The sequence below is a fragment of the Ictidomys tridecemlineatus genome, chromosome 2 (assembly GCF_052094955.1).
Source record: "Ictidomys tridecemlineatus isolate mIctTri1 chromosome 2, mIctTri1.hap1, whole genome shotgun sequence".
NCBI lineage: Eukaryota > Metazoa > Chordata > Mammalia > Rodentia > Sciuridae > Ictidomys > Ictidomys tridecemlineatus.
The window spans coordinates 216017946-216031429 of record NC_135478.1 but is presented as its reverse complement, the minus strand read 5'-3'; the positions used below and the strand labels follow the sequence as shown (position 1 = coordinate 216031429).

The window sequence follows — 13484 nt, the reverse complement described above, 5'->3', positions numbered from 1 at the left end:
GACAAGTTCAGATTCGGCCTTGGCAACTTAGTGAGACCCTGTGTCAAAAAATAAATGGGCTGAGGATGTAGTCCAGTGATGGAACACCCCTATATTCAATTCCTAACTGTTGTAACATTCACCGTAAAAAATCCATCTGTCAATTTTTTATAGTAAGATCAAAGCACCTGGTTCCCCCCTTTCCCCTCCAATAAAAACCAGAACCCAAATCCTAAGACTGCTTCCTCAAATGTCCTTCATAATAAGCAAAAACCTTTATGGAGAAGTCCGTGATAGCATTGGCTAATTCTCAGGAACATGAATTACCTACATGTGGATTATGACTCAGTAAATGCCCATCCAAGATGAAAGTACAATAAATGTTTGTAAAGCCATCAACTATTAATTTACATAGTAAAATATGTACATGGTTATTTGAGAGGAGGAGCTTGATTAGAAATCGTATGGTTGAACTCAAGGTCATGTCCATAATTTTACTGGCCAGATAATTTGATTTCTCTCATTCATAATATGGATAAACAGAAACTGAGTATATCTTCAATTAAACCAAAAAACCTTTCATTCACATGCAGCAACTTACTTTTGGGCTTCCCATCAATTTGGATGAGGTCTCAACAGCAGGAGTTTCCTCCTTTCAAATTATCTGATAAAGTTAGGTCAAATTTAGAAGTTTAAGCAGAGGACTTAGAAATGCAAATTCATAAACAGAGCAGTTGGCTATACTTACCCTTTTGATAGTGGAGCTAATTTTTTTGAAAACTTTTCTAAGCTATATGCTATTTTGTGTGGTAGTAAAACAGAGAGTCTATTCTTTAGCTTGGAAAACAAAATACAACCATGGGAAGAGGGCAGTTCCTTTTCTTCCAACATGTTCTACTTTTCTATGCCCTGTTCAGAAAAGCAGAGCTTGTTAATTAAAAGGACAAAAGGCTTGCACTGCCAGATGCTGATGGAAAGATATATTCTGCCTTTAATATGGTTTATCTCAGTCCTTTATATGCCTGTCACTGGTATGTAAGTAACAACTGTGTCCTTGGGTTTCCTTATAGCCAGAAAGATGAGAGCTTAGCACCTGGGAAAGCAACTGAGTTGGAACTCTTGAAGTCCCAGTTCCAACATGGTCTGTTCATTCATAACTGTGGATTAACCTGATCATATTCTGCAATGGGTGTTCTGCAGCTAGGCTACTGGGCTCTCAGTTTAAATCCAGAGGGAAGTGTCCCAGAGTTTTTGGTAATATGTACACACCGGAGTACATAAGTTTAACACTGAACATTTTCGGGGGAGGGAGTGCTCTCAGAATGAATGTGGGGTAGACTATTTTCTAGCTTCTATTCAAATAGAATTTAAGAACTATTTAGTTGGGATTCACCTTATTTAATATAGACACTTGTTAAATAAGGTCACAGGACTTAAGAGACCACTTCAAAATGGCTATTAGGAGAGAGAAACCAAGACATTTGCTTTTAATATAATTTATATTATTATGTATGATTACAGGAAAGATGGTTCTCATCTGCTTTTCATTCAGCAAAAGATGGTAACAGTGAAAAAGAAATACTGTTTTAAAAAGTTCATATGGCACTGAATATTATGACAGTCTGGGGTACATTAGTAGAAATTCTGGCTCAGATAAATTTAGGGAATTATATTTTTTCTCTCTTAAGCCCTACCTCTCTTAGTGATAATTCGTGAAACAATTTACCTGTATTGCTCTGTTTTAACTAAGGAGACATGTAAGACAAGTGTGGGAGAACAAACTACCAGAAGAGCAGTATTCTAAGATACCAATAATAAACGTGTTAGCAAAAAACTCTACAGTTGCTGGGCTAAAAATACTGGAGTAAAAACAGACAAAAAAGTCTATGTATTATCAAAATTTGTTCAGATTCTCTTAGGAGAACAAATATCAAATGCATATTCAAAACAACACAATAACAAACATCACCATATAGCACATATTTGGAAAAATGATTAAAACTTTAACAATACATTATTGATATATTATGGATAAGACCTAAGTCTATATGTAGAAAATGGGAAACTATTGCTAATAGCTATTTTCTCCTTATATTTTGTCTTTTAGCAATACCTGAAAACTCAATGAATTATCCACAGAATATTTTCAAATTGTCCATTTCGGAAAGTAATGTCATGTGGATAAAACCAAATGCTCTATGCTTAATTCATGGGAGGCAATATAACCAGAGAATTCAAGTTTTTCTGTCCTCCTAAAAAAGTAACATTTCCTCCAGATGTTAATTGTAATGTCTTATTTATAAAGGTTTACTTTGGCAAACTAAAAATATTCATGTGTATTTAGTCAAATGCTGGATTAGATTCTTTGACAGTTTATCTGGCTCTAAAAAAACACTGAACATGTAATGAATAAATGGATGTTAAACTAGCTGGACTGGCCTGTTAACAACATGCTTCTCCTCAGAAGATAGATCTTTTGTGTCTTGATCAGAATGAAAAAGAAATTCTTATTAAATCAGATCAAGGATAAAATTTGGGGCTCTGATTCTTAAAACAAACAAAAACAGTAAATAGATGCATAAAAAATTTTTTTTTTCATTCTAATTTCCTCCAAATACCTGCTCTCAAATCCTACAACACATTTTCATTATAAAGACCCAAGAAAACCATAACAACTAGTTCCTTTCAGGGGAACTTATTTTTAGGGTCCGAGAAGACATATGTTGAAGAAACCTCAAATCAAACATGGTGTGCCCAGCCATATTTTATATTTCGGATAGTTCCACTAAAAGCCATATTGAAAACAATGAGGATTGTTATAAAAGGATATCTACACACTTAAAAAAACAAACCAACCACATAGACACACAGCGAAACCAAACATGTGCACACTTACTTCCTTTAGGGGAGGAGAAAGCTAAAGAAAACCTAGATCTAGAAATATAAATGGTCTTGAATACCTGCTATACCAAACACCTCTACAGGCAAGATAAAGATAAAAACAAAAACCAAACATTTGTTTTCCTGTTTTTTCTTTAATACAGTTGCCATCTTACAAGATATACCATTAGGTGCCTTTGTAATAGCATCTAATCTACCCTTTCATTGCACCAGTTGGCATCCTGGGAAAGAACTCCTTACCACTCATGTTTGGGGAGCATTGCTGTTAAGTACAATAAACCTAGCTCTTATGGTTGGGCCATAATCAATGAGTAGTGGGCATTAATTTCTAAAAACAGATTAACGCACACATTCAAACCACATTAAAATTTTAACAGAGTTCATACAAAGTCGATTTCCCTTCTATAGTAGCTATTGCTCCAGATTGTGGTTTTAAAATCCAAGGAGAAGAATGTCCCTTTATTTTATTGTTGATGCTTCTTACTTTCTTCCTTTTCTTCCACCATACTTTCTATCTCCCCTCCTTTCTTTCATTTTCTTTTTCCCATTCATTTCCTTCTTTTCTTTTTCCTTCTTTTTTAATAAGAGGTTAAAAGAAATGGGTTATTAAGGAAATCAAAGTCTAGTAAAACGTCTAAAACAGATCAGAGAGCTCACAAACTCTTCTTTGTATCGATGTTAAATTACTGAAAAAAATTTTTTTTTTTTGAAAACAAACAAAAAATCTAAAAACAAGCATATGCCAATGGTGCTGTTTATTTAAGCAATTGGCGTTCCTCGATGCTTTTGAGGCGTTTCTTCCGGGGCTGTACAAAGTCATCATCTGAATCATCACTAAATTTATTATCTTCTGATTCATTCCTGAATTCTAGCTTAGGAAACCTTTTTTCTGGATAAAGGTTCTTTAGAAGTTCTTCAAAATAGCTTTCAAGTTTTATGCCAGCATTGGCTACTTCTGAGTCAGGCTGTTGGATAAAAATAAAAATATGAATTAAAAAATAAGACCTACTTTTTAGACAGTCATAAATGTAATCTCTTACATTACATTTTCTGTTCACCTTTGACTCTTGAGATTATGAATATAAATTAACTGTTTTGGAAAATTTTATGTACAGCCATTAACAAAATACGTAGGAGTTGGGGGGCTAGAAAAAGTCTGGATGTTGGCTAAAAACTAAATAAAAGACTGACTTATCTGAATTGTCCAAAATGGAGGTAGTAATGGTAGGACTGGATTACTGAGGACAGATCAGTGAGATGCCATAAGCATAGGATCACAAAACAGGTATTTTTAGAACAAGTTAAAAAGAAATGTGGTACTACAGAATGAGTAACAAAAGGTCACAGGTTTCAAATGAACCGAGACCAGAAAAATTTAAACAAGAACTTTTTGGACATATCCTTAATATTTCAAGATAAACATGAAAAAGATTAAAGTCTAGAAGTATAATATTCCAAGAAAAAAAGATGGGATGACAAAGAATACTTTTCATTTTGAAGAATATTTTAAAATTGTCCTGAAGTTATCAGCTCTAATTTGCATCTGTACTCACCATGCAATAAACCTTTGAATATAAATTTGGACAATCTTTCTAACATATCTTAACAGACCTGCAACTTCAAAATTTATTCCAGTGCACACATTTTGGTCTCTGTATACATTTAGAAGGGGTCTGGGCTAAGATGACTTCCATACATTGCTGTTTCCTCTCCCCACCTCACCTCATTGAATTCAGCACAGTTTTGAAAGATCAGTCTAAAATCAGCTACAAAATCTTCAGGTTTTGTGTACATGAAATAATCTTCTTGTAGTCTTTTCTTGATAGTTGACAAGTCCATTGGATTTTTAATTATTTTGTAATAATCAGGCACCTTCAAAATAAATGAGATGTTATAATAACTGACTTCTACCTGGTCCTAAATACACTGTATAAGAAGGGATATAAAATTGAGATTGTTTTCATTGCTCTTCTCTATACCATTTTTGTCACTGGTAAGAAAACCTACACAGTAACACACTACTGCATTCTACACATTAGGAAATGTTCTGTCACTTTTTCCAAAAAAAATTTAAATTGGTTAAATTTTCCAAAAAATTTAATCAATATTTTTATGAAAAATTATTTTCACATATTCCCTCTTGAACCTTCTCTTCTCTATTCTCTTTCTTATTAAGCAAATAACAATTACTAGAGAATTACTAGTTGAATGGCATGATTTTACTGCATACCATTATAGCAAGTGGTAAAGAAGGGTTTAATCCCCAGCTTGTGGCTTAGTGGTATGATCCTGCATAAGTTACTTGACCTCAAAGAAACCTCAATTCTTCATATTCCAAATATGGATAATCCTAGCAACCTCATAGGACTGAAATGATTATCTGTCTGTCTGTCTATCTATCTCAAGAAAAAGGGGTGTATTTTACTGTTGTAGCTGTAAGCCAAGATCATAAAAAGCACCAATCTGGTGTCAAAAATTTTAAATCTGTACTGGCATTATAAGCCTTTTTTGGGTACAAAAAACCCATACTCCTGAAGTACTTATTTCCTTTTTCTATCTTAAGTTCTCAAAAGTCGTTCTCAAGAAAAGAGATGATATTCACTAAACTAGTTTTCTTTGCAATAATTTTTTCAATTTTCTAAATTTAAAAAACAAATTTATTATGTTTAAAAGAAACTTCAGATATCATAGAATATATTTTGGGTAGTGAACCTTTTCCAGCACTCTAAAAGAATGCACCAAAGTCATATCAAACTTTCAATATGAACCTAGTTGAAGCCAATGAGTAATATACATACATATCCCCTCCTTTTTAAAAAAAATTATGTTGGTTAAAAGTTCACTTATTACTTAAGTATAGACCTATAAATCAAAATAAGTATAGAAAATGTGTGTGGGGGGGTCTTTACCTAAAATGTGAAGTTTTATCCCCAACAGTTTAGAATATATGTTTAAACCTTCTGAGATACAAACAGAAATCATCTGAAAATAGTAGGTAAACTAGGTGAGATGAGAAGAAAGAATACTTGAGAAATGATACTTAAAATGTATCTATTTAGGATCAAAGCATTCCATACGTATAAAAATTTTAAAACTTGGATTAGATGTAAGAAACTATTAAAAAATAGCATAGAAAGTACATTTTCATGAATAAAATTAAAAAAATCATCCTATTGTATAAATATGTACAAGATAACATTAATACTTACAGTTAGAGGAACAGGGTCTTGAAAAGCCAGGCTCATTTCATGACAGTAAAGAAATAAAAGGAGGCGTTCACACTTCTAAGCAAAAATAAACAAAAATATAACTCAACAATAGTCACAGCTTATTTTCCTTAAGCATTTCATAGGTCACCAAGTACCAGATTAACAATTAAAACCTGATGAATACAGGAAAAACACTGAATACTGAAATCTTGCTTTCTTTCCCAATTAGTAACTGTAGTGTTTGATAATTTAGGATATACCTGATGTTTGAGATATTTTGTTCACTGTAATTAAGTGAACAAAAATAGTAGCACTAGAAACCCATTTGAAGTTCTTTACAATGAATTCCACTAATCCAGTCTGGGTACTGTGAATTAGCAATCAATAAAGGAAGACCACATGGCTATTAAGAGATCCAAAGTTGCAGCTTTTTCTTTTATGTGTCCATTCTTTTTTGTCGGGGGGTGGGGTGGGGTACTGGAGATTGAACTCAGGGGTACTTGACCACTGAGCCACATCCCCAGCCCTATTTAGTATTTTTTTTTTTTTTTAAGAGACAGGATGTGACTTGCTTAGCACCTCAGTTTTGCTGAGGCTGGCTTTGAACTCATGATCCTCCTGCCTCAGTCTCCAGAGTCGCTGGGATTATAGGCTTGCACCACTGTGCCCTGCTTGTGTGTCCATTCTTAAGGCCCCTCGACAGCAGATGGTCCCATTGCAGGCTCTGCCACTTCTCTGCTTATGAGTTTATCCTAGTAAACATTAGTGTTGTGAACACTTGTTGTGTAGTGCCAGCAACAGGTGTTTCTGCCCTCTCAATTTCCATACTGTTTTCTACTTCATAATTTAGCAAAGGACATTCTTAGCCTAACCTAGTAGCTTTAAATATTAATTATAGATAAATATATAAGCTGGCTTTGATACAAATATAGAACCCACTTGGTGAAAGAATAGAATAATTTCTAGGAATAGAAAAGCCCATCTCAGTGCCAATTCTCAACAAATTCTGAGGAAGAAGACTTATCTATGGTAGAAATGAAACAAAAGATTTACTCAAAGTAGACTAGATTTAAAGGCCCAAGATCTATAAAAGAGAAGACATTTATCTTGTTCAGAGACACTATTGTAAGCTTCTATGTTGTGTATGTGTGTGTGTTAGTCTGCCTTTAAATATTTAAGATTCCTAATCCTTTTGTTAAAAAAAAATTCCTACAGGAAAAAAAGAAATCAGTTTAAAATTTAATGCACTAACAAAAAGTTGTCTATTACTCTAAGGTTGAGATGCTCAAAGACTTCTCAAAGACTTACCCTTTTATCTATTGGTGTTAATTTAACAAGGCCTTCGGTTTTCCTTTTTTCTGAGTTGTGACTGGGAGCATCACAATCATATTCAACTTCTGGCTTAGATAAGTCTCGGCAGAAAGTACAAATCCACTCTCCACTGTTGGGTAAAGGACTTTTGAGTTTCTATTGCATCATGTTTCCCTTTCCCACCTCATCTTACATGCCATCTATGACAGACTTGGCATAAATTTTAATCACTAAGATTTATCCCATACTTACTAGGTACAAAAGCACGATGTGGAAAGAGAAAACAGCAGAAATGTAATGCCATGGCCTAAGTCTAGCTAAAGTGTAGTTAAAGAGGCATGAAATTAATACATGCAAAAAAAAAAATCTAAAGTAAATTTATAAAATTTAAAAAAGTAAATAAAAGTAAATAAAAATTTTAAAAAAATCTGAAGTAAATAAAAATAAAAATAGGGCTGATATGAGGTGTAATTAGCATTTTTACTCAGAGGATTCAGGATAAAAGAAAAACCCTCGGAAGAATGAAGGATTGGGCAAGGGCAGAAGGGACTTGGTGGTAGGAAAGATGGTGGAATGAGATGGACATCATTACTCTAGGTTCATGTATGATTGCACAAATGGTGTGACTCTACACTGTATAAAATTGTCCTCCATTTGTGTACAATGATCGAAATGCATTCTGCTGTCACGTATAACTAATTAGAAAAGAAAAACTCTTGGTATTATTGTTGCAACCGGCAGTTTAAGTTTTTACACAAAGGTTTTATGTTATAATAATCATTAAAAGTTGATTACTGTTACTATTTTATTATTTTGAAGTGCTAGGGATTGAACCTAGGACTTCAAGCATGCTAACCAAGCACTCTACCACTGAGCCCACCCCAGCCCTGTTGCTTTTATTTATAGTGAAAGAATGTGAAAAGGGAGTACTTTCTTACCTTGGAAAGTTTGTCAATGTGGGCACATGACAAGAAAGATGGAAGACTTTGGGACACTTCTCACAACACAGAAGTTCCCCTCCGTTTTGACAAACTGCACACCAGTCCTCATTGGGGTCATCCTCCTTCCTCGTCTCTCCAACATGAAGAGGAGACTTCTGGGAGGCATCTGACCACTCGGACTTTCCATTTGAGGAACTTTCCTGGTGGAGTCCAGGCTGATCTCCTGTGCTATCAGGGGCATCGGATCTTAACACAGTTTCCTCAGAAGCAGAGTTCTGACTGCTATTTAAGAGTAGGGAAGTAAGTATGCTTCTTGGATAGTTCGTCTGCAATGAGAGAATACAGAAAAAAAAATACACATATGCATGTATATACATATATATACACACACAAATGTATTTTATTTTGAAATTGACATTTTTGCATTATATGATTTTTTTTTTACCACATATATGTATGTGTAAATATATATACACACACACATGAATGTTTTTTCAAAGTGGCTTTTTTGTATTAGCACTACTTCAGTTTTGGACTGTAGACTACTCTCATGGGCACCTGGTGAGTACCTGTGAGAATGGGACATGTTTACCACTAACTGTATAAGTCTCTAATGAGTGGATAATGGGCATAAGGGAAGTGGATAACATAGTCTGCTGATGGCTAAAGAAATTAGAGACTAGGTGAGTACTGTGAAAGAACCACATGAACTGTAAATATAATGTAACTTTTTGGAGCTGTTAATTCAAATTACACCTAAGACACAAAACTTATACCTCTAAGATGATTCTAAATTTTGTGTTGGATCCCAGGACAGTGCAGATTTCTGATCAATGTTCTCTCATTTAAATGTTTTTCTAAAATTTCAAAGTAATAAATGTATATATAGTCAACAGAACTCATTCCTTGGAGGCAACAATTTTCAAATTTATCTTTTCTTCTCCCCTCAATTTACAGTAGTTATTTCATTTTGTTGTTGGTTTTTGAGATAGGATCTTGTTATTTTGCCCAGGTTGGCCTTGAACTTCCATTTCTCCTGCCTCTGTCTAGGCACACACTACTGTACCCAGCTTATCACATTTCTAAATAAAATGCTTCTACGACAATTTCTTGCATTTCAATTTTCATTTTTTTTTTTTGTAATACTGGGAATTGAACCCAGAGGAGCTTTACAACTGAGCTACAACACCAGCCCCTCCCCCTCAACATTTTGAGACAGGGTTTCACTAGATTATAGGGTGCCACTGTGACTCTTAACAGTTTTTACTAAGCATTGCTTCATTGCTTTTTCAGTTGGTAGAAGCCAGTATAAATGTTTATAGCTAGCATCTACTCCAAATGACCTATCATAACTGGCTAAATATTCTGAGATTCAGAATTTTTGCTAAATGTGTATTCAGATTATATTTTGATTATATCAGTTTTTAGGTACTACTATATTCAGGTGTTTGTTTCATCACTCTGATTAAGTAAATATTGTCCTGGGGAACAACAAAATGTACTATTGACTATATTCTCTTATACTTTTTGTTTTTACTAGGAGTTGGGTTATTACTTTTTTTTTTTTCATTTGCTATTTTTCTAGGCACCCATCTCTATGTCAATCTCTATAGGGTAGATGCTTTAATACACTGCAAGCATTTTTCTCCCTTTAGATACACCCCTGTGGAGTCTTCTGTCCTTTTGCTATAGACTGTTCTGCAGGAGCTACTATACTAAAGACTATGCTTTTTTTTTTTTTTCTTCCTTTTTACCCCCTAAGTATGAGTAGTATTACAAGCACTGATGTAATTACATTTTGAGGCCTAGATTCTTCATCTGATTCTTGTTTAACTATAACAACAGGGAAATCATAATTTTCGGGTGGTCCACTGTTTTCTTGTTTTATTCGGATTGGCTCCAACATGACCACTGGGACTTTGTGGGTAGAATCAGCTCCTGCTGGTTTGCTGGAAGAGCCAGAGCTATAAAGTATAAAAGGGGGAGAGAAAAAAAAATTAAAAAAAAATACTAAAAAATATCACATCAAATACACTACAAAAATAACACTCCGGAAAAATGCTGTATCTTCACAACAAAAATTACTTTATATCAGTAGTAAATGATGCATAACTGAAATGTAATTGCTATATGAACACATTTCATTTATGATAAAAATGCTTTACATATTGACTTATCCAAATAGTTACATTTCATATATGGAAGGACAAATAGAATATTGCTTAAAACCAACTTCAAAATTCTGAGGGTCTATAAATGGGCAACCAGATTTGGTATCTTTGAAGTAGTATCATTTTGTGGGCTTTCTTAGTTCCCTTTCTAGTCAATGATAATGAGAACTTGAGGCTCTCATTAAGAATTTGTTGTCAAAGCATGAAGACAAGAAATCATTTGTTGGTGTTCTGCTACTTAAAGAAGTTAATTGAACAAAAACCTTGTACAGATAGCCACAATGTTCTCATGAATGTGTCTTTCATTTAAGAAAGTTAAAAACCGGGTTTACTAGGACCAATTTTTAAACATAAAGAGGGGAAGAGTATAAAATATATTAACAATTTATTTTCGATGGGTAAAATAGCAGAATTAATTTTTAATCACTAGAAAAGTCAGAGAACACTGAAATTAGTATGAAATTATTATTTCCTTTACATAAAATTTTATGTGGTGCTGTCATACCAATTTTCCTTGTTATTATGATAATATATATTTTCTTATTGTTAATATAAACATAAATGTGTACTTAATATAAAGGTGTACTTAAATATGAAACAAAGGTGTACTTAATCCTTTAATATTAAAATCATTAAAATTTTAATTAAAGATAAAGAAGCTGTTCAAAATACAGTGAGTACTAAAACATACTGACACTGGCAAAAGAAATCTGATTACAGATTTTATGTATAGTTGCCCTCCATATCCGTGGGTTCCACATCCATGGATTCAACCAACATGTGGATGGGAAATATTTTGAAGAAATAAACTGCATCTATAATGAATATGTATAGACTTTCTTTTTGGTCATAATTCCCTAAACAATACAGTATAACAACTATTTAAACAGCATTTACATTGTATTAGGTATTATAAATAATCTAACGATAATTTAAAGTACACAGGAGGATACATGTAGTTTATATGCAAATACTATGCCATTTTATATAAAAGACTTGAGTATCTGCAGATTTTAATATCCTTAAGAGGATCCTGGAAACAATTTATCATGGATACTGAGGGACAACTGCACTAGAGAATATGGTTAAGTCTATTTACCTTCCTCGGCTCCCAACGCTGGAGGCACTAGGTGAACGTATTGGGGGGTGGACGCTAGTCATAGTAACAGGTCCTAAGGAGGGGGAAATCATACACATTCATAAATGAATTGATAATTAAGTATTGAAGTCCTGTTTAACGTGCTCACTTGGCACCACAATGAAACTGGTAACATGCAACAAAATTCGATGAAACAATAAGCACTTGACAAAATCCAAGAGTAGTCTTTTATGTCTTATTAGAGCAAGATCTTTAACATCGGCACTATTGACTTTGGGCAAAAGAATTTTTTGTTGTCAAGGAATGATTTTGCTTTACAGGATGTTTTGCAGCATCTCTGGCCTATACAAGTTATGAATTGCTAGTAGCAACTCTTCACATGTTACAACTTGGAGTGTGACAAAAAAAAATTTCTCCAAAACAAGCATGGTAGCACATACCTATAATTCCAGCTACTCCAGAAGGCTGAGGCAAGAGGATTGCCAAGTTTAATGATAGAGTGTTTGCCTTGCTTGTTTGTATATGCAAAGCCAGGGGCACTTTAACACTGAGCTATGTCCCAGCCCTTTTTCAAATTTTCAAATTTTGAGACAGGGTCTCCCTAAGATGCTGAACTGGCCTCAAACTTGCAATCCTCTGCCTCAGACTCCCAAGCAGCAATTACAGGTGTGCTACTGCACCTGGCAAAGAATAAACATTTTTGTTTAATATGTTTTATTGGCCATATGTATTGCCTTATTTATTTGTATAAACTTGTCGTGTGGTAAATAATTTCTCTGCTATAATTTATCTTAAGTTTATTAGTTTAAAATAGATATCTCCATTTAGATTCTGTAACTGTCTTATATTCATGTGACTGGTGAAAGAATAATAGATTCTTCGTTTCAGTTTAAAACACCCATTATGCCTAGGTCTCTAGGAGTAGTAATAGAGGGTTTTGCTCTCAGAAGAAATGAGTAGATTCATTAAATATTCTTTTTTTCTTTCTTTCTTTTTTTGGTACCAGAGATTGAACTCAGGGGCACTTGACCACTGAGCCACATCCCCAGCCCTGTTTTTTATTTTATTTAGAGTCAGGTTCTCACTGAGTTACTTAGCACCTTGCTTTTGCTGAGGCAGGCTTTGAACTCATGATCCTCCTGCCTTAGCCTTCTGAGCCACTGGCATTACAGGCGTGCATCACCATACCCGGCAACATTAAATATTCTTAAACACAAAAAACCCACCAAAAGACTGAGGCTGCTCTATGTGTCATCACTAGGAAATTTTAATGGGCAAATCACATCCTAAAGAAGATCACATCACATTCAACTTAATTTATTAATAAGTATAATATTTTCTCCAAGAAGTGCTATAATGCCTATAAATTTTATTGAAATTGAGAATATAAAGAAGTTTCACCTTTGCTTCCTTCATTGTAAGTATACTAATTTTAGATAGTACAAAAAAACACCACAGCTATATCTTAATCCTTCGTCAAAAAAGGGGTGAAGGGGGCTGGGGCTATAGCTCAGTGGCAGAGCACTTGCCTAGCATATGTGAGGCACTGGGTTCAATCCTTAGCACCATATGAAAATAAACAAATAAAATAAAGGCATCCTGTCCATCTATAACTATTTATATATATTAAAAAAAGGGGGAGGAGGTGAAGGAATTTTAAATCCTTAAGAATAAAAACTAGAAAGATAATAATAAAATCAAAAGAAGTATATTTTACCTGCAAGGCCTGGAGATGGCACTGATGAATTTGGTGATTGCACAGTTCTGTTTGAGGGTGGTCTTGGCTGGCCATGATCTATGGTAGCTTCTTTCCTCACCATATTGTCTAGCATAATAGTACTTGAGCAATCAATCTTATAAGAAAAGAAATAAT

General features: G+C 34.0%; 1 protein-coding gene across 3 annotated transcripts in view; it reads right to left on the bottom strand.

Annotated features, from left to right (window-relative positions):
- Positions 1–2994: 2994 nt before the first annotated feature.
- Positions 2995–13484, bottom strand: part of Trim24 (tripartite motif containing 24) — a 96156-nt gene continuing 85666 nt past the window's right edge. For all 3 annotated transcript variants that reach the window (XM_040291371.2, XM_078040599.1, XM_040291372.2), the window contains 8 exons: positions 13329–13464; positions 11612–11684; positions 10137–10305; positions 8339–8667; positions 7398–7530; positions 6090–6164; positions 4603–4752; positions 2995–3845 (listed from right to left, as the gene is read on the bottom strand). In XM_040291371.2, the coding sequence (XP_040147305.2) occupies positions 3636–3845; positions 4603–4752; positions 6090–6164; positions 7398–7530; positions 8339–8667; positions 10137–10305; positions 11612–11684; positions 13329–13464 (1275 nt within the window). In that variant the 3' untranslated portion in view covers positions 2995–3635. The remainder of the gene's footprint in view (positions 3846–4602; positions 4753–6089; positions 6165–7397; positions 7531–8338; positions 8668–10136; positions 10306–11611; positions 11685–13328; positions 13465–13484) is intronic.